Source organism: Haemorhous mexicanus, chromosome 28 (assembly GCF_027477595.1).
Source record: "Haemorhous mexicanus isolate bHaeMex1 chromosome 28, bHaeMex1.pri, whole genome shotgun sequence".
NCBI classification, from domain to species: Eukaryota; Metazoa; Chordata; class Aves; order Passeriformes; family Fringillidae; genus Haemorhous; species Haemorhous mexicanus.
The window spans coordinates 5,321,091-5,338,860 of NC_082368.1; the positions used below are offsets into that span (position 1 = coordinate 5,321,091).

At 66.4% G+C, this 17,770-nt stretch overlaps 1 protein-coding gene across 1 annotated transcript; it reads left to right on the forward strand.

The window, feature by feature from the left end:
• The first annotated feature begins 590 nt into the window (after window positions 1-590).
• On the forward strand, window positions 591-17,485 carry COL1A1 (collagen type I alpha 1 chain). Its single transcript, XM_059869259.1, has 51 exons — window positions 591-818; window positions 2,299-2,493; window positions 2,632-2,666; window positions 2,768-2,803; window positions 3,914-4,006; window positions 4,098-4,166; window positions 5,331-5,375; window positions 5,613-5,666; window positions 5,841-5,894; window positions 6,019-6,072; window positions 6,180-6,233; window positions 6,340-6,393; window positions 6,489-6,533; window positions 6,778-6,831; window positions 6,938-6,982; window positions 7,131-7,184; window positions 7,444-7,542; window positions 7,630-7,674; window positions 7,757-7,855; window positions 8,106-8,159; window positions 8,251-8,358; window positions 8,585-8,638; window positions 8,821-8,919; window positions 9,091-9,144; window positions 9,225-9,323; window positions 9,428-9,481; window positions 10,316-10,369; window positions 10,473-10,526; window positions 10,633-10,686; window positions 10,926-10,970; window positions 11,067-11,165; window positions 11,311-11,418; window positions 11,765-11,872; window positions 11,971-12,024; window positions 12,133-12,186; window positions 12,291-12,398; window positions 12,497-12,550; window positions 12,905-12,958; window positions 13,206-13,367; window positions 13,479-13,586; window positions 13,685-13,792; window positions 13,924-13,977; window positions 14,082-14,189; window positions 14,455-14,508; window positions 14,626-14,733; window positions 14,842-14,895; window positions 15,056-15,163; window positions 15,247-15,529; window positions 16,440-16,630; window positions 16,724-16,966; window positions 17,037-17,485. Exons 1-51 carry the CDS (start codon window positions 737-739, stop codon window positions 17,181-17,183), a joined length of 4,362 nt encoding a protein of 1,453 aa, XP_059725242.1. The 5' UTR covers window positions 591-736; the 3' UTR covers window positions 17,184-17,485.
• The last annotated feature ends 285 nt before the right edge of the window (window positions 17,486-17,770 follow it).

Sequence of the window (17,770 nt, forward strand, 5' to 3'; positions counted from 1 at the left end):
GGGTCCCTCAGGGGATGCTCTTGGGGACCGTCCAAGGGATGCTCTGGGGACTGGTGGCCTTGGCCTTGCACCGTGCCTGGGTTTGGTCCGGCTGGGGGAGTCCCCGATGGGAGCCCTGGGTGGGTTTTGGGGAGCCCCAGCTCTGGGGTGGCTGTTGGGGGGGGTGGCAGGGCCCTGGGTGGGTTTTGGGGTGCCCCGGCTCTGGGGGGTGGCAGGACCCTGGTGCAGCTCCCGGCGTCGCGTGGCACCGGGGTCCCCAAAGCGCCACGTGCCACATCGCCTGTCCCCACCCCGCCAGCCCCTCAGACACCTCCGAGCGTGCAGAAACCCCCCCAAAATCACAAAATCCCGCACCCCAAACCCCCCCCAACCCCAATCCCAGGCGGGCCGGCCCCGCCGCGGTGTGCCGGGCCGTGTGTGCGTGTGCCCGCCCGTGTTTGCGTGTGCACGGCCACACGGCCCGGAGTGGGGGGGGGGGGGGGGTCAGGGGGTGCCCCCCGACTCGCTGGGTGCCTCTGATTGGCCGAGGGGGCCGTCCAAAATCCACTGCTGGAGCCGGGTCCCACCTCCCCGCGGCGGCACATCGTATAAAAGGGCCGGCGGAGAAGTGGGCAAAGGGCAGTAGGAAGTTTCTGCTGGGGTCTGGATTTGGAGCTCCAGGGTTGCATCGGCCCCGTATGACCCCAAGCTAAGAACAAAAGAGACCCCAAAGAGTCTACATGTCTAATATTTAGACATGTTCAGCTTTGTGGATTCTCGGTCACTGCTGTTGATAGCAGCGACTGTCCTACTCGCCCGCGGGCAAGGAGAGGAAGACAGTGAGTAGTGGGCGCTGGGTGATGCCCTCACCCCACGGGACGCGGCTCTGGGCTGGCACCGGCACCGGCGGCACCGGCGACGCCCGGTCCGGCTGCCCCGGGGTGGGCGAGGAGGAATTCGGGGTGGGCGAGGGGAATTCGGAGCGAAATAGGGAAATGAGGGGGAAATTGTGAAAAAAAGAGAAGAGGACTGAGGGGATTTGGGGTTGGGGGGAAAGGGGTTTAGGGGGATCTGGGGGTGAGGAGTCGGGACGCCCTGCCAAGAGCGGGGAGGGAAGGAAGGGTGGAGAGGAGCCGGCGGGGAAGGAGGGAGACGGGACGAAGGGGAGGAGGAGGAGGAGGCCGGGAAGGGAAAGGAAAGGGGGGAAAGAGCGCGGGAGAGACAAGAGGGGGGAGAGGAGGGAGAGGGGGGGCCCAGCCCCGGGATCTGCGAAAGCCATCAGGAAAGAATTAGAAAAGTCTCGGATGATTCATAAGCGAAATGTTTCGGCAGCCGGGGGAGCGCGGGCTGCCAGCGGCGCGGGCCGGGGGCACGGCTGGGGTCACCCCCCCATGCCACGCCACGGCCCCCGTGCCCCGCTGCCACCTGCGCCAGGGGGACACGGGGGGACCCCGGGCCCGGCGCCCATCGCCTTTTGCCCATTTTTGTCCTTTTTTGGGGATTTTTTCGGTGCTTGTCTTAAACGCATTTGTTATTATTATTATTGTTTTATTATTAATATTATTATGCATTTTGCACTGACAATGCCCATCCCGCATTTCCCCTTCTCCATTTCCCATTCCCCTTCCCCGTCCTACATTTCCCATTCTGCATTTTGCCTTTCCCATTTTGCATTTTTTTTCCCCCAGAAGAATTTTGCATTTTCCATTCGCCTTTTTTTTTTTTTTAACATCTTTTTTTTTCCTTTTTTTTTTCTTTGCCTTTTTTTACCCCTTTTTTATTCTTCGCCTTTTTATATATTTTTTTTTTATCTGGGGGGTTGTTCCGTGAGTTGGCGCAGCCCCTCCCCACTCCAAGACCCTTCCCCACCGTGGGGCCACCCCCGGGCCTGGCCGCTCGCCCTTCCCTCCCCTCCCTCACCCCGCAGCCCCCGCCCGCCTCCGCTCTCTGGCCTCCCGTTCCCGATCCCATCTGGCCCGATCCAGCCCCATCCCGCAGCCGCCTGGATCCAGTTTCAGCCCAAACTTCGGGGCCCGCCCGTCCCGTCCCCCCCAAACCCGCGGGTACCGGGGACCCCCCCTCGACTCGGGGGGTGTTTGCCTTGGCCCCGGCCGGCCCGAGCGAGCGGCTGCGGGGATTTTTTGTTTAAATTCCAGCCGATGTGGGAAGAGTTTATTGTGGAGCTTTTCCTGTGTCACCGCGCCGCGCTGATGAGAACCAGATGAAGGGAGAAGCGCTGCGGGAGCGGGGAGGGGGTGAGGGGAGAGGGAGGGGAGCTCCGGGCCGCCCCTCCTGACGCTGCCGCCCGCCCCGTCCCAGTCCAAACTGGGAGCTGCATCCAGGATGGGCTCACGTACAACGACAAGGACGTGTGGAAACCAGAACCGTGCCAGATCTGCGTCTGCGACAGCGGCAACATCCTGTGCGACGAGGTGATCTGCGAGGACACCTCCGACTGCCCCAACGCCGAGATCCCCTTCGGAGAGTGCTGCCCCATCTGTCCCGACACCGATGGTATCGCGACATCCCCACAGCGGGGTCCCGCCCCCCTCGCCCCCGGCGAGCTGCGGGCTCCGTGTTCCCCCCCGCGGGTGTCTGGGTGTGGGGTGGGTGATGCTGAGCTGCTCTGAACCCCCTTTTTTCCCCCCACAGCCTCCCCTGCCTACCCAGAAAGTGCTGGAGTAGAGGTAAGGGCCCCCCCCAAAACGCAGCTCCCCAAATTTCAGCACAATCCCACCCCCATGTGTGGAGCCCCCTTTTTCTAACCTGTTCTGTCTCTGCCCCACAGGGTCCTAAAGGAGACACCGGCCCCAAAGGAGACAGGGTGGGTGTGCCCCCTCCACGGAGCCCCCTGCTCTGCAGGGACCCCAATCCCGCTGGGGCTCGCCCCCATCCCACTGGGGTCACCCCAATCCCACTGGGGCTCACACCAATCCTCTTGGAGGTCACCCCAATTCCACAGGGGCTCACCCCAATCCCGTTGGGGGTCACCCCAATCCTGTTGGGGGTCACCCCAATCCCACTGGGCTCACCCCAATCCCATTGGGGGTCACCCCCATCCTATTGGGGCTCACCCCAATCCCACTGAGGTCACCCCAATCCTATTGGGGCTCACCCCAATCCTGTTGGGGCTCACCTCAATCCTGTTGGGGCTCACCCCAATCTCCCCCTGGGGCTCACCCCAATCCTGTTGGGGCTCACCCCAATCTCCCCCTGGGGCTCACCCCATCCCACAGCGCTCATCCCAATCCCACTGGGGCTCATCCATGTCCCACTGGGGTCACCCATGGAGGTGACCCCCATCCCTCTGGGCTCACCCCAATCCCACAGGGCTCACCCCAATCACCCCCTGGGGTTCCCCCCCAATCCCACAGGGCTCACCCCCATCCCACAGGGCTCACCCCAACCCCTCCGGGGCTCACCCCAATCCCCCCCTGGGGTTCCCCCCCAATCCCACAAGGCTCACCCCAATCTCCCCCTAGGGCTCACCCCAATCCCGCAGGTCTCACCCCAATCTCCCCCTGGGGCTCAAGCCCATCCCACAGCGCTCACCCCAATCCCACTGGGCTCACCCCAACCCCTCCGGGGCTCACCCCAATCTCCCCCTAGGGCTCACCCCAATCCCACTGGGCTCACCCCAACCCCTCCGGGGCTCACCCCAATCTCCCCCTAGGGCTCACCCCAATCCCACAGCGCTCACCCCAACCCCTCCGGGGCTCACCCCAATCTCCCCCTAGGGCTCACCCCAACCCCTCCGGGGCTCACCCCAATCTCCCCCTAGTGCTCACCCCAATCCCACAGTGCTCACCCCAACCCCTCCAGGGCTCACCCCAATCTCCCCCTAGGGCTCACCCCAATCCCACAGCGCTCACCCCAATCTCCCCCTAGGGCTCACCCCCATCCCACAGCGCTCACCCCTCTCTTCTCTCCGCAGGGACTGCCCGGCCCCCCCGGCAGAGATGGAATCCCCGGCCAGCCCGGACTCCCGGGACCCCCCGGCCCCCCCGGCCCCCCAGGCCTCGGCGGAGTGAGTGTGGGGGGGTCCCTGGTGGCGCAGCCTCCCCATCCCCCTCCCGGGGGTCCCTGCCCCGCTCACCCCCCGCTCTCCCCCCCCGCAGAACTTCGCTCCCCAGATGTCCTACGGCTACGACGAGAAGGCTGGAGGCATGGCCGTGCCCGGGCCCATGGTGAGCCGGGGACACCGGGGACATCAGGGGACACCAGGGGGAGCTGGGCGAGGGGACAGGACAGGAGTGGGCCCTGTGCCGGTGACGTCACTGAGCACCAGGACATGGCAGGGATGGGGTGACAACAGAGACAGGGAATGTGTGGGGACAGGGACAGGGACACAGGGACAGGTTGGTGATGGGGACAGAGATGGGGTGGCAATGGGGACAGGGAATGTGTGGGGACAGGGACACAGGGACAGGTTGGTGATGGGGACAGAGATGGGGTGGCAATGGGGACAGGGAATGTGTGGGGACAGGGACACAGTCAGGGCAGGTTGGTGATGGGGACAGGGATGGGGTGACAACAGGGACAAGGAATGTGTGGGGACAGGGACACAGTCAGGGACAGGTTGGTGATGGGGACAGGGATGGGGTGGCAATGGGGACAGGGAATGTGTGGGGACAGGGACAGGGACATAGGGACAGGTTGGTGATGGGGACAGGGTTGGGGTGGCAATGGGGACAGGGAATGTGTGGGGACAGGGACAGGGACATAGGGACAGGTTGGTGATGGGGACAGGGATGGGGTGACAACAGAGACAGGGAATGTGTGGGGACAGGGACGGGGACACAGTCAGGGACAGGTTGGTGATGGGGACAGGGTTGGGGTGGCAATGGAGACAAGGAATGTGTGGGGACAGGGACAGGGACACAGGGACAGGTTGGTGATGGGGACAGGGATGGGGTGACAATGGGGACAGGGAATGTGTGGGGACAGGGACATAGGGACGGGTTGGTGATGGGGACAGGGATGGGGTGACAATGGGGACAAGGAATGTGTGCAGGTGGGAACAGAGATGGGGACATGGTGTTGGGGTGGCAATGGGGACAATGGGGACAGGCAATAGGGACAATACCATAGGGGCAATGGGGACATGACAATAGGGGAAGGGATGGGGTGGCAATGGTGACAGGCAATGGTCAGTGTTGGGGACAAGGAATGGAGTGGGATGGGTGGCAATGGGGACAGGGAGGGGGTGGCTTTGGGACAGGGATGGGGAGGAGGTGAGGACAGCAGGGGGAGGGTGGTGGGGTGGCAACAGGGGTGCAGCAGTGGGATGGTGATGGGGACAGGGACAGGGTGACAAGGCACCCACTGGTGACACTTTCTCTTCTCCCCAGGGCCCAGCTGGTCCCCGTGGTCTCCCCGGCCCTCCCGGTGCTCCCGTGAGTGTCACCTCTTCCTGTCCATTTGGCTTTGGGGACAAACAGCCCCCAGGGCCCCTCTGGGTGGTGGGGGGACAGGTCAGAGGGTGTCACACCCTTCCTGACAGCGACAGAAGCACGTGGGGACAAAGTCCTGGTGCCACCATGCGGGGGGACAACCCCACTGCCACTGGGGGATCCAGGCCCAAACTTCTCACTTTCTGACCCATTTTTTTACCCTTTATTTTTTCTCCACAGGGTCCTCAAGGTTTCCAAGGTCCCCCTGGTGAACCTGGAGAGCCTGGTGCTTCTGTGAGTGCTGTCACCTGCCCATGTCCCCTGGGCATGGGGACAGTGCCAGCCCTGGCTGTGGCCACACTGTCCCTGCTCTGGGAGTGGGGCTGGCAGGGCCTGGCACTGCCCGGGGCGGGTGGCAGGGTGACAGGGGGCAGCTGTCACCTCACCCCTGCCCTCCCTCTCTCCTAGGGTCCCATGGGCCCCCGAGGTCCCGCTGGCCCCCCTGGCAAGAACGGAGATGACGTAAGTGGCCTGTCCTTGGGGTTCCCCCCACTTTGGGGCCTGGTGGCCCTGCCAGCCCCCCCCCAGGTGAGCAGGAGCTGCCTGGCTTGGGGACGTGCCACCAAGGCCGTGTCCTTGTCCTCAGGGTGAAGCTGGCAAGCCTGGCCGCCCCGGAGAGCGGGGTCCCCCTGGCCCCCAGGTGAGACACACAGGGACACCCCCAGCTGTCCCCCCCTTGGGGACAGGACACTCTGGTGTGGGGACAGCCCCCTCAGCACCTCCATCACCACCTCCCGTTTCCCCCAGGGTGCTCGAGGTCTCCCCGGAACCGCCGGCCTGCCAGGCATGAAGGGACACAGAGTGAGTCCCCCCGCCCCGTGCTGGTGACACTCAGGGGACCAGGGACCCCTGACCTCAGCCAGGGTCCCCTCCTGACCCCCCACCCCTTCTCTCTCCTGCCCCCCAGGGTTTCAGTGGTCTGGATGGTGCCAAGGGTGAGCCTGGACCTGCTGGGCCCAAGGTGAGGAGTGGTGGCAGTGTCACCGCTGTCCTGGCAATGTCACCCTGTCCCCTCTCCCTGCAGAGCAGGTCCCTCATGGTCTCCTTCCTCCCTAGGGAGAGCCCGGCAGCCCTGGAGAGAACGGAGCTCCCGGGCAGATGGTGAGTGCTGCTCCCAGGGGGGTGTGGGGGGTTCTGGGCAAGAGGGGACAAGGATGGGGGGGTGACACCCCGTGGGGACCCAGCTCCTCCTCAGGGATCCACCAGGGAATGGGGAGGGAGGGGTTGAACCCCTTGGGAATGTGGGCAGCAGTGGGGGCACAGGCATGGGAGGAGGCTCAGAAAGGGGGAAGTGTCCATGCAGGTGACACAAACGTGTCCTGAACTTGTCCTGTCCCCTCCCCAGGGTCCTCGTGGTCTTCCCGGTGAGAGAGGCCGTCCCGGCCCATCTGGCCCCGCTGTGAGTATTTGGGATGGGCAGGGCTGAGACCCCTGCCTGGGCACGGGGGCCTGGAGGTCACCTGTGCCACTCGTGGCTGTCACTGACGCTGTCCCCTCTCCCCCAGGGCGCTCGTGGCAATGACGGTGCTCCCGGCGCTGCCGGTCCCCCCGTGAGTACCCCCGACACCCCGTACCCTCCTCGGGAGGCGGATCCCACCCTGCTGCCCCCATGGGGACCCCTGGCCAGGAGCCAGGGGGGCTCTGCTGCCCGGGTGTGGGCCCGGATCCCCCCCGACCCGAGTCCTCTCTCCCGTTTAGGGTCCAACTGGTCCCGCTGGTCCCCCCGGCTTCCCCGGTGCCGCCGGTGCTAAGGTAGGGCCTGCCCGGCTCTGGGGGGCTGGGAGGGGCTGGGGGGCACCGGGAGCGTGGGCTGGGGGAGCGTTGGGCAGGGGAGGGGTCCCGGAGTGCCCAGGCTGGCACTGCCTGGGACAGTGGCACCCGTGGGGACATCCCCTGGGCACCTGTCCCGGCTGTGCCATCCCGGGAAGGAGCTGCGGGTGGAACCAGCCCTGCTGGGGTCAGGGCAGCCCTGGCGCTCACGGCTCTTCCTCCTCCTCCTCTTCCTCCCCAGGGTGAGACCGGTCCCCAAGGAGCTCGTGGCAGCGAAGGTCCCCAAGGTGCTCGCGGTGAGCCCGGTCCCCCCGGCCCTGCTGGCGCTGCTGGTCCTGCTGTAAGTGACATCCGAGGGCTCCCCGTCCTTCGGCCTCGCATCCCGCCAGCCCCGCCGTGACCCTCCTCTTCCTCCTTCTCTCCGCAGGGCAACCCCGGTGCTGACGGCCAACCCGGTGCCAAGGGCGCGACCGTGAGTGTCCCTCGCGTCCCCCCCGGGCGGGGTAGGAAGGGCCCCGGTGCTGCTTCCTCACGGCCTCCTGTGCCTCTTGCAGGGCGCTCCTGGCATCGCTGGCGCTCCCGGCTTCCCCGGTGCCCGCGGTCCCTCCGGACCCCAGGGTCCCAGCGGCGCCCCCGGCCCCAAGGGTAACACCGTGAGTATCCCCGGGTTCCTCCAGCCGCCTCTTCCCGGGCCGGGATCCTTTCCTCGGCGCCGGGCCGCTGCTGCAGCCCCACCTGGAGTTGCCTCCCGAGGTGTCCCCGTAGTCCCTGCCAGGTCGGGGTGGTGCAGGGGGTGGCAGATGCTGCGCCTCTGTCCCTCCCGAGGGCTCATCGGGCGTGGCTCGGGGGTCCCTCTGCTCCTCAATCCGCAGTTAAACCTTTCCTCTCTTCTCTCCCCTCCAGGGTGAGCCCGGTGCTCCAGGCAACAAGGGTGACACCGGTGCCAAAGGCGAACCCGTGAGTGACCTCCCGATGTGTCCCTGGGGGCTCGGCCCCTGCTGGCCCCGGCCCCTTCCGGGGGTCTTCATCCCTCCGCGTCCTTCCCCAGGGTCCCGCTGGTGTCCAAGGCCCCCCCGGCCCCGCTGGAGAAGAAGGCAAGAGAGGAGCCCGTGGTGAGCCCGGCCCCGCTGGGCTGCCCGGCCCCGCTGGCGAACGTGTGAGTAGCAGCGTCCCTGTCCCCACCCCTCCATGTCCCTTGTCCCCCTCCCCACCCTCCTCCCATCCCCCCGCGTCCAGCGGCTGAACCCTGTGCGTGTTTGGCGACCCGGTGGTGACATCCCAGGCCCCTTCACGCCGCTCCCACTGGTGGCCATGTCCCGCCTCCCCTGGCCCCCCGAGGTCCCCCCCATGTCCCCACACTGACCCTGCCGTGTCCCCCTCAGGGTGCTCCTGGCAGCCGCGGTTTCCCTGGCGCCGATGGCATCGCTGGTCCCAAGGTAGGTGCCTTTGTCTGCGGGACAAAGTGGCGTCAGCAGGGCCCTGGGGACTCTGGCCGCTGTCACCTGTGCCCGCGCAGTGGCCACAGCGGCTCCGCGTCGCTGCCACCCGCGGGGACACAACTCTGTGCCGGTCCCCGGTGCTGTCCCTTCCCAGGGTCACCCCCGTCCCCCTTTCCCAGGGTCCCCCCGGCGAGCGCGGCTCCCCCGGCCCCGTTGGCCCCAAAGGATCTCCTGGTGAAGCTGGACGCCCCGGGGAACCCGGACTCCCCGGTGCCAAGGTGAGCGGGCGCGGTGGCCCGGTGACACGGTGACACGGAGCCGCACCGGCACGGCCGCAGGGCTGTCCTGCTCTCTGTGCCGGAGGAGGAGCCGCTCTCCAGGACGCTCCCGTTGTCTGGAGCATCCCCTGGAAGTGCTGAGCTCCTGACCCCCCTCCCGCTGCCCCGCAGGGTCTGACTGGAAGCCCCGGGAGCCCCGGTCCTGACGGCAAGACCGGCCCACCTGTAAGTTGTCCCCGCTGATGTCCCCTCCTCCCCCGGCTCGCCACGGGCCCGGCTAAGGCGGCGCTGGCTCCCCCCGACAGGGTCCCGCTGGTCAAGACGGGCGGCCCGGCCCCCCCGGCCCCCCAGGAGCCCGAGGCCAGGCCGGCGTGATGGGATTCCCCGGTCCCAAGGGTGCTGCGGTGAGTGCCACCCCCCCTGGGGCCACCCTGTTCCCTGGGGGACACGCCCGGGACCTGTCCCCCGTCCCCGGTGTCACCACGGGCTCATCCCGCTCTGGTTTTAGGGCGAACCCGGCAAACCCGGTGAGAGAGGAGCTCCCGGTCCCCCCGGCGCCGTGGTGAGTGTGGGGTGGGGCACAGAGAGCCCGGGGGGGTGACAAGGGAGGGTCAGAGGTGACAGAGAGGGTCACCGTGGTGTGGGGTGGCAGGGAGGGTGACAGAGAGTGTTACCCCATGATGGGGTGGCAGGGAGGGTGACAGAGAGCATCACCCCATGATAAGATGGCAGAGAGGGTGACAGAGAGCGTCACCTCAGCGCGGGGTGGCAGGGAGGGTGACAGGGAGCATAACTCCATGATGGGGTGGCAGGGAGGGTGACAGAGAGCATCACCCCATGATAGGATGGCAGGGAGGGTGACAGGGAGCATCACCCCATGACAGGGTGGCAGGGAGGGTGACAGGGAGCATCACCCCAGGGTGGGGTGGCAGGGAGGGTGACAGAGAGCATCACTCCATGACGGGGTGGTAGGGAGGGTGACAGAGAGTGTTACCCCATGACAGGGTGGCAGGGAGGATCTGCCGGGCACGGACCAGCGCGATGGGTGGGAATGGGGTGGGATTGGGGTTGTGGGATGTGAATGGGGTGGAACGGGGTGTGAATGCGGGGTGAGAGGGGGTGAGGGGGCCGAGGCAGCCAGGGAAGGCTCCCGGCCCGAGGCCGCAGCGGGATGAGGTGTTTGGGATCCCGTCCCGGTGTTTGGGATCCCGTCCCGGTGGCTACCGGCGGTGCTGGAGCGCGGACAGCGGCGGTGACGTGGCCGCGGGCAGCTCGCCGCGGTGTCTCCCGGCCTTCGAAGGATCCCGCGGCCGTGTCCAGGCCCACGCCCAGCTCGGGGTGGGGCACAGAGCCCTGCTGGGGCCGCTCTGAGCGCCCTCCTCTCCCTCCTCCCCAGGGCGCTGCTGGCAAAGATGGTGAAACCGGTGCCCAAGGTCCCCCCGGCCCCACCGTGAGTATCCCCCGGCCCGCGGCCACGCCCGGCCACGCCCGGCCACCGGACACGGGCCTCGGGAGCCACCTGCCCCCCTCCATGCCTGTCCTGTGTCCCCCAGGGTCCCGCTGGAGAAAGAGGTGAACAAGGTCCCGCTGGTGCTCCTGGCTTCCAGGTGAGGGGTGTCCCCTCCCCGGCAGGGGGACAAAGCACCCAGAACGTGGGTGACATTGCCCTTGTCCCCTCTGTGGTGGCTCATAGCTCCTCTTCTTCCTCCCCAGGGTCTGCCCGGCCCCGCTGGCCCCCCTGGCGAGGCTGGCAAGCCCGGTGAGCAGGTGAGTGTGGGCACTGGGGACCCTCCTGTCCCCTCCCCATCGCCCCTGTCCCCGTCACACCAGGGCTGCTGCTGCTGCTGGGGTCCCCCCAGGGCACCCCCAGGTGCTCCACGGGAACAGTGGGAACCCCAGCCCTGCCCAGGGAATGATGGGACTCCTGGGCCACCCCGGGGTCCCCTCTGCCCATCCCTGGTGCCACCTGTTGCCCTCTGACTTGTCACCCTGTCCTTCCTGCTCAGGGTGTCCCCGGAGACGCCGGAGCCCCCGGTCCCGCCGGTGCCAGGGTAAGCTGAACCCCCCATCTCCCCCCAACCCTGGGGGCACCCCAAGGTGCCCCACAGCCCCTGACGGGCTCGGGCCTGCCCGCCTCCCCTCGCCAGGGTGAGAGAGGATTCCCTGGAGAGCGCGGTGTCCAAGGCCCTCCCGGTCCCCAAGGTCCTCGCGGTGCTAACGGTGCTCCCGGTAACGATGGTGCTAAGGTAGGTGCCAGGCTGGCCGTGGGACTGTGCCCAGCTTGTGGGGCACAGCTGGGAGGGTGGCTGGGCTTGGCCTCACCCCCCGAGGCTGGGTTGAGGCCGGGATGGATTTTTGGAGCTCACTAATCGCTGCTCTCCCTCTCTGCAGGGCGATGCTGGTGCTCCCGGAGCCCCCGGGAACCAGGGCCCCCCAGGTCTGCAGGGTATGCCCGGAGAGCGTGGTGCTGCCGGCCTGCCAGGCGCCAAGGGTGACAGAGTATGTGTCCCCAAACCTCTCGTGTCCCCAGAACCCTGCTCCCTGTCCCCCTTGGTGACCTGCTCCCCACCATCCCTGTGCCTCCTCACCTTCCCCTCAGGGCTGGGTGTGCCCTGAGCCGAGGCCGGTGGGCAGCAGCGTCCTGGGCAGGGGATGCTCTGTGCCACCTCTGTCCCCATCCCTTGGGGACAATCCCTCACTGAGTGCCCAGCTCTTGTGAGGAGGAGGATGAGGATAATTCCAGCCCATCCCAGGGAGGATGAAGAACCGGGGATGTCTCAGTGCAGAGAGGGGTGAACCCCCCCAAGGACCTGTCCCCTAACCCCGCCTTGTGTCCCTCCCTCAGGGTGACCCCGGTCCCAAAGGTGCTGATGGCGCTCCTGGCAAGGACGGTCTCCGAGGTCTGACCGGTCCCATCGGCCCCCCCGGCCCTGCTGGTGCTCCTGGTGACAAGGTGGGGACACCCCGCAGGGACAGACGTGTCCAGGCAGTCACCGCCACCTCCTCGCCAGAGCCCTGATCCCTTTTCTCTGTTTTCCTGCCCTTTTCCAGGGTGAAGCCGGCCCCCCCGGCCCTGCTGGTCCCACTGGTGCCCGTGGTGCTCCCGTAAGTGTCCCCCACCCTCCGTGATGGCCCTGCCACGGGCGGCCACTCCTTGGTGGCCGTGGTGGCCGTCCCTGCTCGTCTCACGCCGTTCCCTCCCATCTCCTCCAGGGTGACCGCGGCGAGCCCGGCCCTCCCGGTCCTGCTGGATTTGCTGGCCCCCCCGTAAGTGTGACAGGCCGCCCCCCCCCTGCCCGGGGGTCCACTCCTTCTCCCCAGGGTGGCTCTGAGCCCCCCGGGCTCACGCTGGCCCCGTGTCCCTCCCGCAGGGCGCTGACGGCCAGCCTGGTGCTAAAGGTGAAACTGGGGATGCTGGAGCCAAGGGTGACGCCGGTCCCCCCGGCCCTGCTGGCCCCACTGGTGCTCCTGGACCTGCTGTGAGTGCCCCCCCTCAGCCCCCCCACTGCCTGGGCTGCAGCCCCACAGCTCAGCTCACCCCTCTCCTCCTCCTCTTCCTCCTCTTCCTCCCTCCCAGGGTGCTGTTGGTGCTCCCGGTCCCAAAGGTGCTCGCGGCAGCGCTGGACCCCCTGTAAGTACCGGTTTCGTGGGGAGGGGGCGCTTGGGGGAGTCTGGGGGCGCCCCTGGGTGGGAACAACCCCGAGGGGCTTTAACTCTGCCTCTGCTCCCCTCACACCGTGGGGCACCTCCAGCCCTGCGCCCCCAAAACCATCTGAGGATGGAGTGGGGTGGCTTCATCCCAGCAGGGGATAGAGCAGAGGGAAAAGGGGGGGGGGTTTGCCTTTACACCCCCCAAATCAGCCCCCCAGGTGGGGTCTTTCCCTCTGACCACCAGCCCCGGGGTTCCCTGCGGTGACTCCCAGCCAGGGGAGTCCCCTGGAGCTTTGGATCCAGCCCCACTGACTGCAGCTCTCCTCCCTTCCAGGGTGCTACTGGTTTCCCTGGTGCTGCTGGAAGAGTTGGACCCCCCGGCCCCTCTGTGAGTACCCCTGAGGGGGAGATGGGGGGCTGGAGCTGGGGACAGGGGACGGGAGGCGCTGGGGACAGGGGACGGGAGGCGCTGGGGACAGGGGACGGGAAGCGCTGGGGACACGGGATGGTGCTGGGCACCGTCCAGGTGCTGCACGTGGCCGCCCTGTCCCACTTGGCACCGGGACACCCCTGGCCGCCCTTCACCTGGCAGCGGGGGGGTCCCGGCCTGACGGCATCGCCTCCCCACCCCGCAGGGCAACATCGGCCTGCCCGGCCCGCCCGGCCCCGCCGGGAAGGAAGGTGGCAAAGGACCCCGCGGTGAGACCGGCCCCGCTGGCCGCCCCGGAGAGCCGGGACCCGCCGGCCCTCCCGGCCCCCCCGGCGAGAAGGGAGCCCCCGGCGCTGACGGCCCCATCGTGAGTCACCCCCTGCCCGGACCCCTCTGCTCCTCACGGCCTCTCGCTGTCCCCTCCACGGTGAGGTGACGCCCGGGGCTGTCCCCGCTGAGGTGCCGTTTGTCCCCGCAGGGCGCTCCCGGCACGCCCGGACCCCAAGGTATCGCCGGCCAGCGCGGTGTGGTCGGTCTGCCCGGCCAGAGAGGCGAGCGAGGCTTCCCTGGGCTGCCCGGCCCCTCCGTGAGTACCGGGGGGCTCCCGGGAACCGCAGGCTCTGTCACCCCCCTCCCCGGGGTGGCTATCCGACGGTGTCTGACCCCCGTTGTGTCCCCCCGCAGGGTGAACCCGGCAAACAAGGTCCCTCCGGCTCCCCCGGTGAGCGCGGCCCCCCCGGCCCCATGGGCCCCCCCGGCCTGGCCGGACCCCCCGGAGAAGCCGGACGTGAGGTGAGCGCCTGCGGCCACCATCGGGGCTGAGGACCCCCGTGCTGAGGATGTGCTGATGGGCACTGCCCGTGGGGGGCTGTGAGACCCCCCGTGAGCCCCCCACCCCTAACGAGGGTCTCTGCTCCCCGTAGGGCGCTCCCGGTGCTGAAGGTGCCCCCGGCCGTGATGGTGCTGCTGGTCCCAAGGTGAGTGGGCTCTGATGGGGGGCGGGAGGGGTGATGGGGTTGTGCTGGCCCACACTGACCTCTCCTCTTCCTCCTCCTCCTCCTCCTCCTCCTCCTCCTCGCAGGGTGATCGTGGTGAGACCGGCCCCGCCGGCCCCCCTGGTGCTCCCGGTGCCCCCGGTGCCCCCGGCCCCGTTGGTCCTGCTGGCAAGAACGGAGATCGCGGTGAGACCGTAAGTGATGCTCTGCCCAGAGCCCCCTTGCAGCCCCCCAGCCCGGGGACACCCAGAAAGGACCCTGGGGCCTGGCCCCAGGCTCAGCTCCTGCTGCTGCACAGAGCTTCCCCAGGAAGCCAGAGGTGCCACCACCCTGCAAAGGATGATGTCAGAGGTGCCACCACCCCCTCGGGGGTCCCTGAGCATCTCAGGGTGGTTCTGCCTCAAGCCAGCAGCAGGAGGTGCAGGATGCTCTAACCTGTCCCCTTCTCTCTTGTCCCAGGGTCCCCAAGGTCCCGCTGGCCCCCCTGGTCCTGCTGGTGCTCGTGGTCCTGCTGTAAGTGATGCTCTGCTCTGTCCTCCTCGGTGCCTCTGTGTCCCCACAGGTGTGGGGACAGTGACTGGCCAGGACCCCGCTCAACTCATCTTCTTCCTCCTCCTCCTCCTCCTGCAGGGTCCCCAAGGTCCCCGTGGTGACAAAGGTGAAACCGGTGAACAGGGTGACAGAGGCATGAAGGGTCACAGAGGCTTCTCCGGTCTCCAGGGCCCACCTGGTCCTCCCGTAAGTCCCACGGGGTGACAGTGGCTCTGCCACACGTCCTGGAGGCAGCGTGAGCTACCGATGTCACCTCTGATGTCACCTCTTCTTCTTCCTCCTCGACTGTCACAGGGCTCTCCTGGTGAACAAGGTCCTTCTGGTGCTTCTGGTCCTGCCGGTCCCCGAGTGAGTCCTGGGATGAGCTGTGACATCCGGCCACGGCCGTGGCACCGCAGAGGGGGTGGGGGCCCCCACGGCCAGCGGGATTCCTGCCGGGTCTTGGGTCGGGGCTGGAGGCTCTGCCGGGGCTGCACGGCCGCTCTCACGCTTTTCTCCCATCCCGCAGGGTCCTCCTGGCTCCGCTGGTGCTGCTGGCAAGGACGGTCTGAACGGGCTGCCCGGCCCCATCGGCCCCCCCGGTCCCCGCGGCCGCACCGGCGACGTCGGTCCAGTCGTACGTCCCGACCCAGCCCTCCCGGAGCCGCCCGCCTTCAGCGCCCGCTCCTCCGTCACCATCGTCCTCCTCTCCTCCCGTAGGGTCCCCCCGGCCCCCCCGGGCCCCCCGGTCCTCCCGGTCCTCCCAGCGGCGGCTTCGACTTCAGCTTCCTGCCCCAGCCGCCCCAGGAGAAGGCGCACGACGGCGGCCGCTACTACCGGGCCGATGACGCCAACGTGATGCGCGACCGCGACCTGGAGGTGGACACCACCCTCAAGAGCCTGAGCCAGCAGATCGAGAACATCCGCAGCCCCGAGGGCACCCGCAAGAACCCCGCCCGCACCTGCCGCGACCTGAAGATGTGCCACGGCGACTGGAAGAGCGGTCGGTGTCCCCCCGGTCCCCGCCGGCCCCTGGGGGCTGTCACCTCATCTCTGTCCCCTCTGCTGCTCCTCAGCTCTGTCCTTCTTCCACCCGCACCACCCCTCGTCTGTCCTGTCTCTCCTGTCTGCCCTCCCCTCCATCCTCCCTGCTCTGGCCTTTTCTGGTTTGCTCCCCTTCTTCTTCCTCTTTTCCTGCTCCACGCTCCGCCCCCAGCTCCCTCCTTTGCCTTCTTCACCTCCCTCCTCATCTCCCACGGCTGCTCCTCACCTTCCTCCTTCCTCCCTTCATCCTTAACCTCTCCCATCCTTCATCTCCCAATCCCCATCCCTCACCCATCCCTCCATCCTCAGCTCCATTCTCCATCCCCGGGGGCTGTTCCTCACCCTCATCCTTCATCCCTCCCGGCTCTTCCTCACCTGTTCCCTCTTGGATTCTCCTTACCTCCATTCCCCTGGCTGCTCCTCACCTGTTCCATCCTTTCTGGCTGTTCTTCACCTGTTCCATTCCTCCTGGCTGTTCCTCACTTGCTCCCTCCTGGATTCTCCTTACCTCCATTCCCCTGGCTGCTCCTCACCTGTTCCATCCCTCTGGCTGTTCCTCACCTGTTCCATCCCTCTGGCTGCTCCTCACCTGTTCCATCCCTCTGGCTGTCCCTCACCTGTTCCAACCCTCTGGCTGTTCTTCACCTGTTCCATCCCTCCTGGCTGCTCCTCACCTGTTCCATCCCTCTGGCTGCTTCACTCTCCATCTCCCGGGGCTGTTCCTCACCTTCATCCTTCATCCCTGCTGGCTGTCCCTCTCTCCCACCCCCCCCAGCTGTTCCTCCCCTGTTCCCTCCTGGCTGTCCCTCTCTCCCACCCCCCTGGCTGTCCCTCCCTGCCCCTCTCCTGACCTGTCCCCATCCCCTCAGGCGAGTACTGGATCGACCCCAACCAAGGCTGCAACCTGGACGCCATCAAGGTCTTCTGCAACCTGGAGACAGGTGAGACGTGCGTGTACCCGACGCAGGCGTCCATCGCCCGCAAGAACTGGTACCTCAGCAAGAACCCCAAGGAGAAGAAACACGTCTGGTTCGGCGAGACCATGAGCGACGGCTTCCAGGTGGGCACGGGGACCACCGGGAGGGGTGGAGGGGACGGGGAGCCCGGAGCAGCCCGGAGCAGCCCGGCGGTGACCGACGTCCCTCTCGCGCAGTTCGAGTACGGCGGCGAGGGCTCCGACCCGGCCGACGTGGCCATCCAGCTGACCTTCCTGCGCCTCATGGCCACCGAGGCCTCCCAGAACGTCACCTACCACTGCAAGAACAGCGTGGCCTACATGGATCAGGCCAGTGGCAACTTGAAGAAGGCGCTGCTGCTGCAAGGCGCCAACGAGATCGAGATCCGCGCCGAGGGCAACAGCCGCTTCACCTACGGCGTCACCGAGGACGGCTGCACGGTGCGTGGTGGGGACAGCGGTGGGAGCGGGGACCTGCTGGGGACAGGGGGTGACTGTGGTGTCCCCACAGAGTCACACGGGCGCCTGGGGCAAGACAGTCATCGAGTACAAGACGACGAAGACCTCGCGCCTGCCCATCATCGATTTGGCTCCTATGGACGTCGGCGCTCCGGACCAGGAATTCGGCATCGACATCGGCCCCGTCTGCTTCTTGTAACCCCGGATGCCCCACGCGTGACAGGAGAGAGTAATAATAATAATAATAATAAAAAAAAAAACACACCAAAAAAAAAAAAAAACCTGCCAAAAAAAAAAACCAAAAAAAAAAAAAAAAAAAAAGGAGAAAATTTCACATGGACTTGAATTTGTGTCGGTTTCTATCCAGCGTCTCTAAAACAACTCCGGTTGCGTTGCCGTAAGAGAAAAACCTCAAAAACCCTCCCAGAAAAAAAAAAAGCATTCAACCCCCCCTAAAAAAAATATCAAAAAAAACCAAATAAATGACTTTTTCAAACAAAATCACCAGGAAGTGGGTTCGCTTGCTTGCCCCCCCTCATTCCTCAGCCCTGGAGATGGCAAAGCTCAGCTCCCCGAAGGGTCCCCGGGACCCCCAGGCCCCCTCCCCGCCCGCCCCTTCGCTTCTTGCATCTCATTAGAATTTCAATATTTGCTGCGAGGAAGATGTTGAACTCCTGGCTATAATTTGCTTTTTCTCCCTTCTTTTCCCTCTTTCTCTCCCCTCTCCTCCTTATTTTTTACTTGGATAATGCTGATTTTGAGTTCTCTCGATTTCCTTTTGTTCTG

Bases quoted from the DNA above. Each gene is read 5' to 3' on its own strand.
- COL1A1 (XM_059869259.1), top strand. From the start codon at position 737: ATGTTCAGCTTTGTGGATTCTCGGTCACTGCTGTTGATAGCAGCGACT. The intron at 2,494-2,631 runs GTATCGCGACAT...TTCCCCCCACAG, and splicing joins CATCTGTCCCGACACCGATG to CCTCCCCTGCCTACCCAGAA. The intron at 9,482-10,315 runs GTGAGTGTGGGG...CCTCCTCCCCAG, and splicing joins CCGGTCCCCCCGGCGCCGTG to GGCGCTGCTGGCAAAGATGG.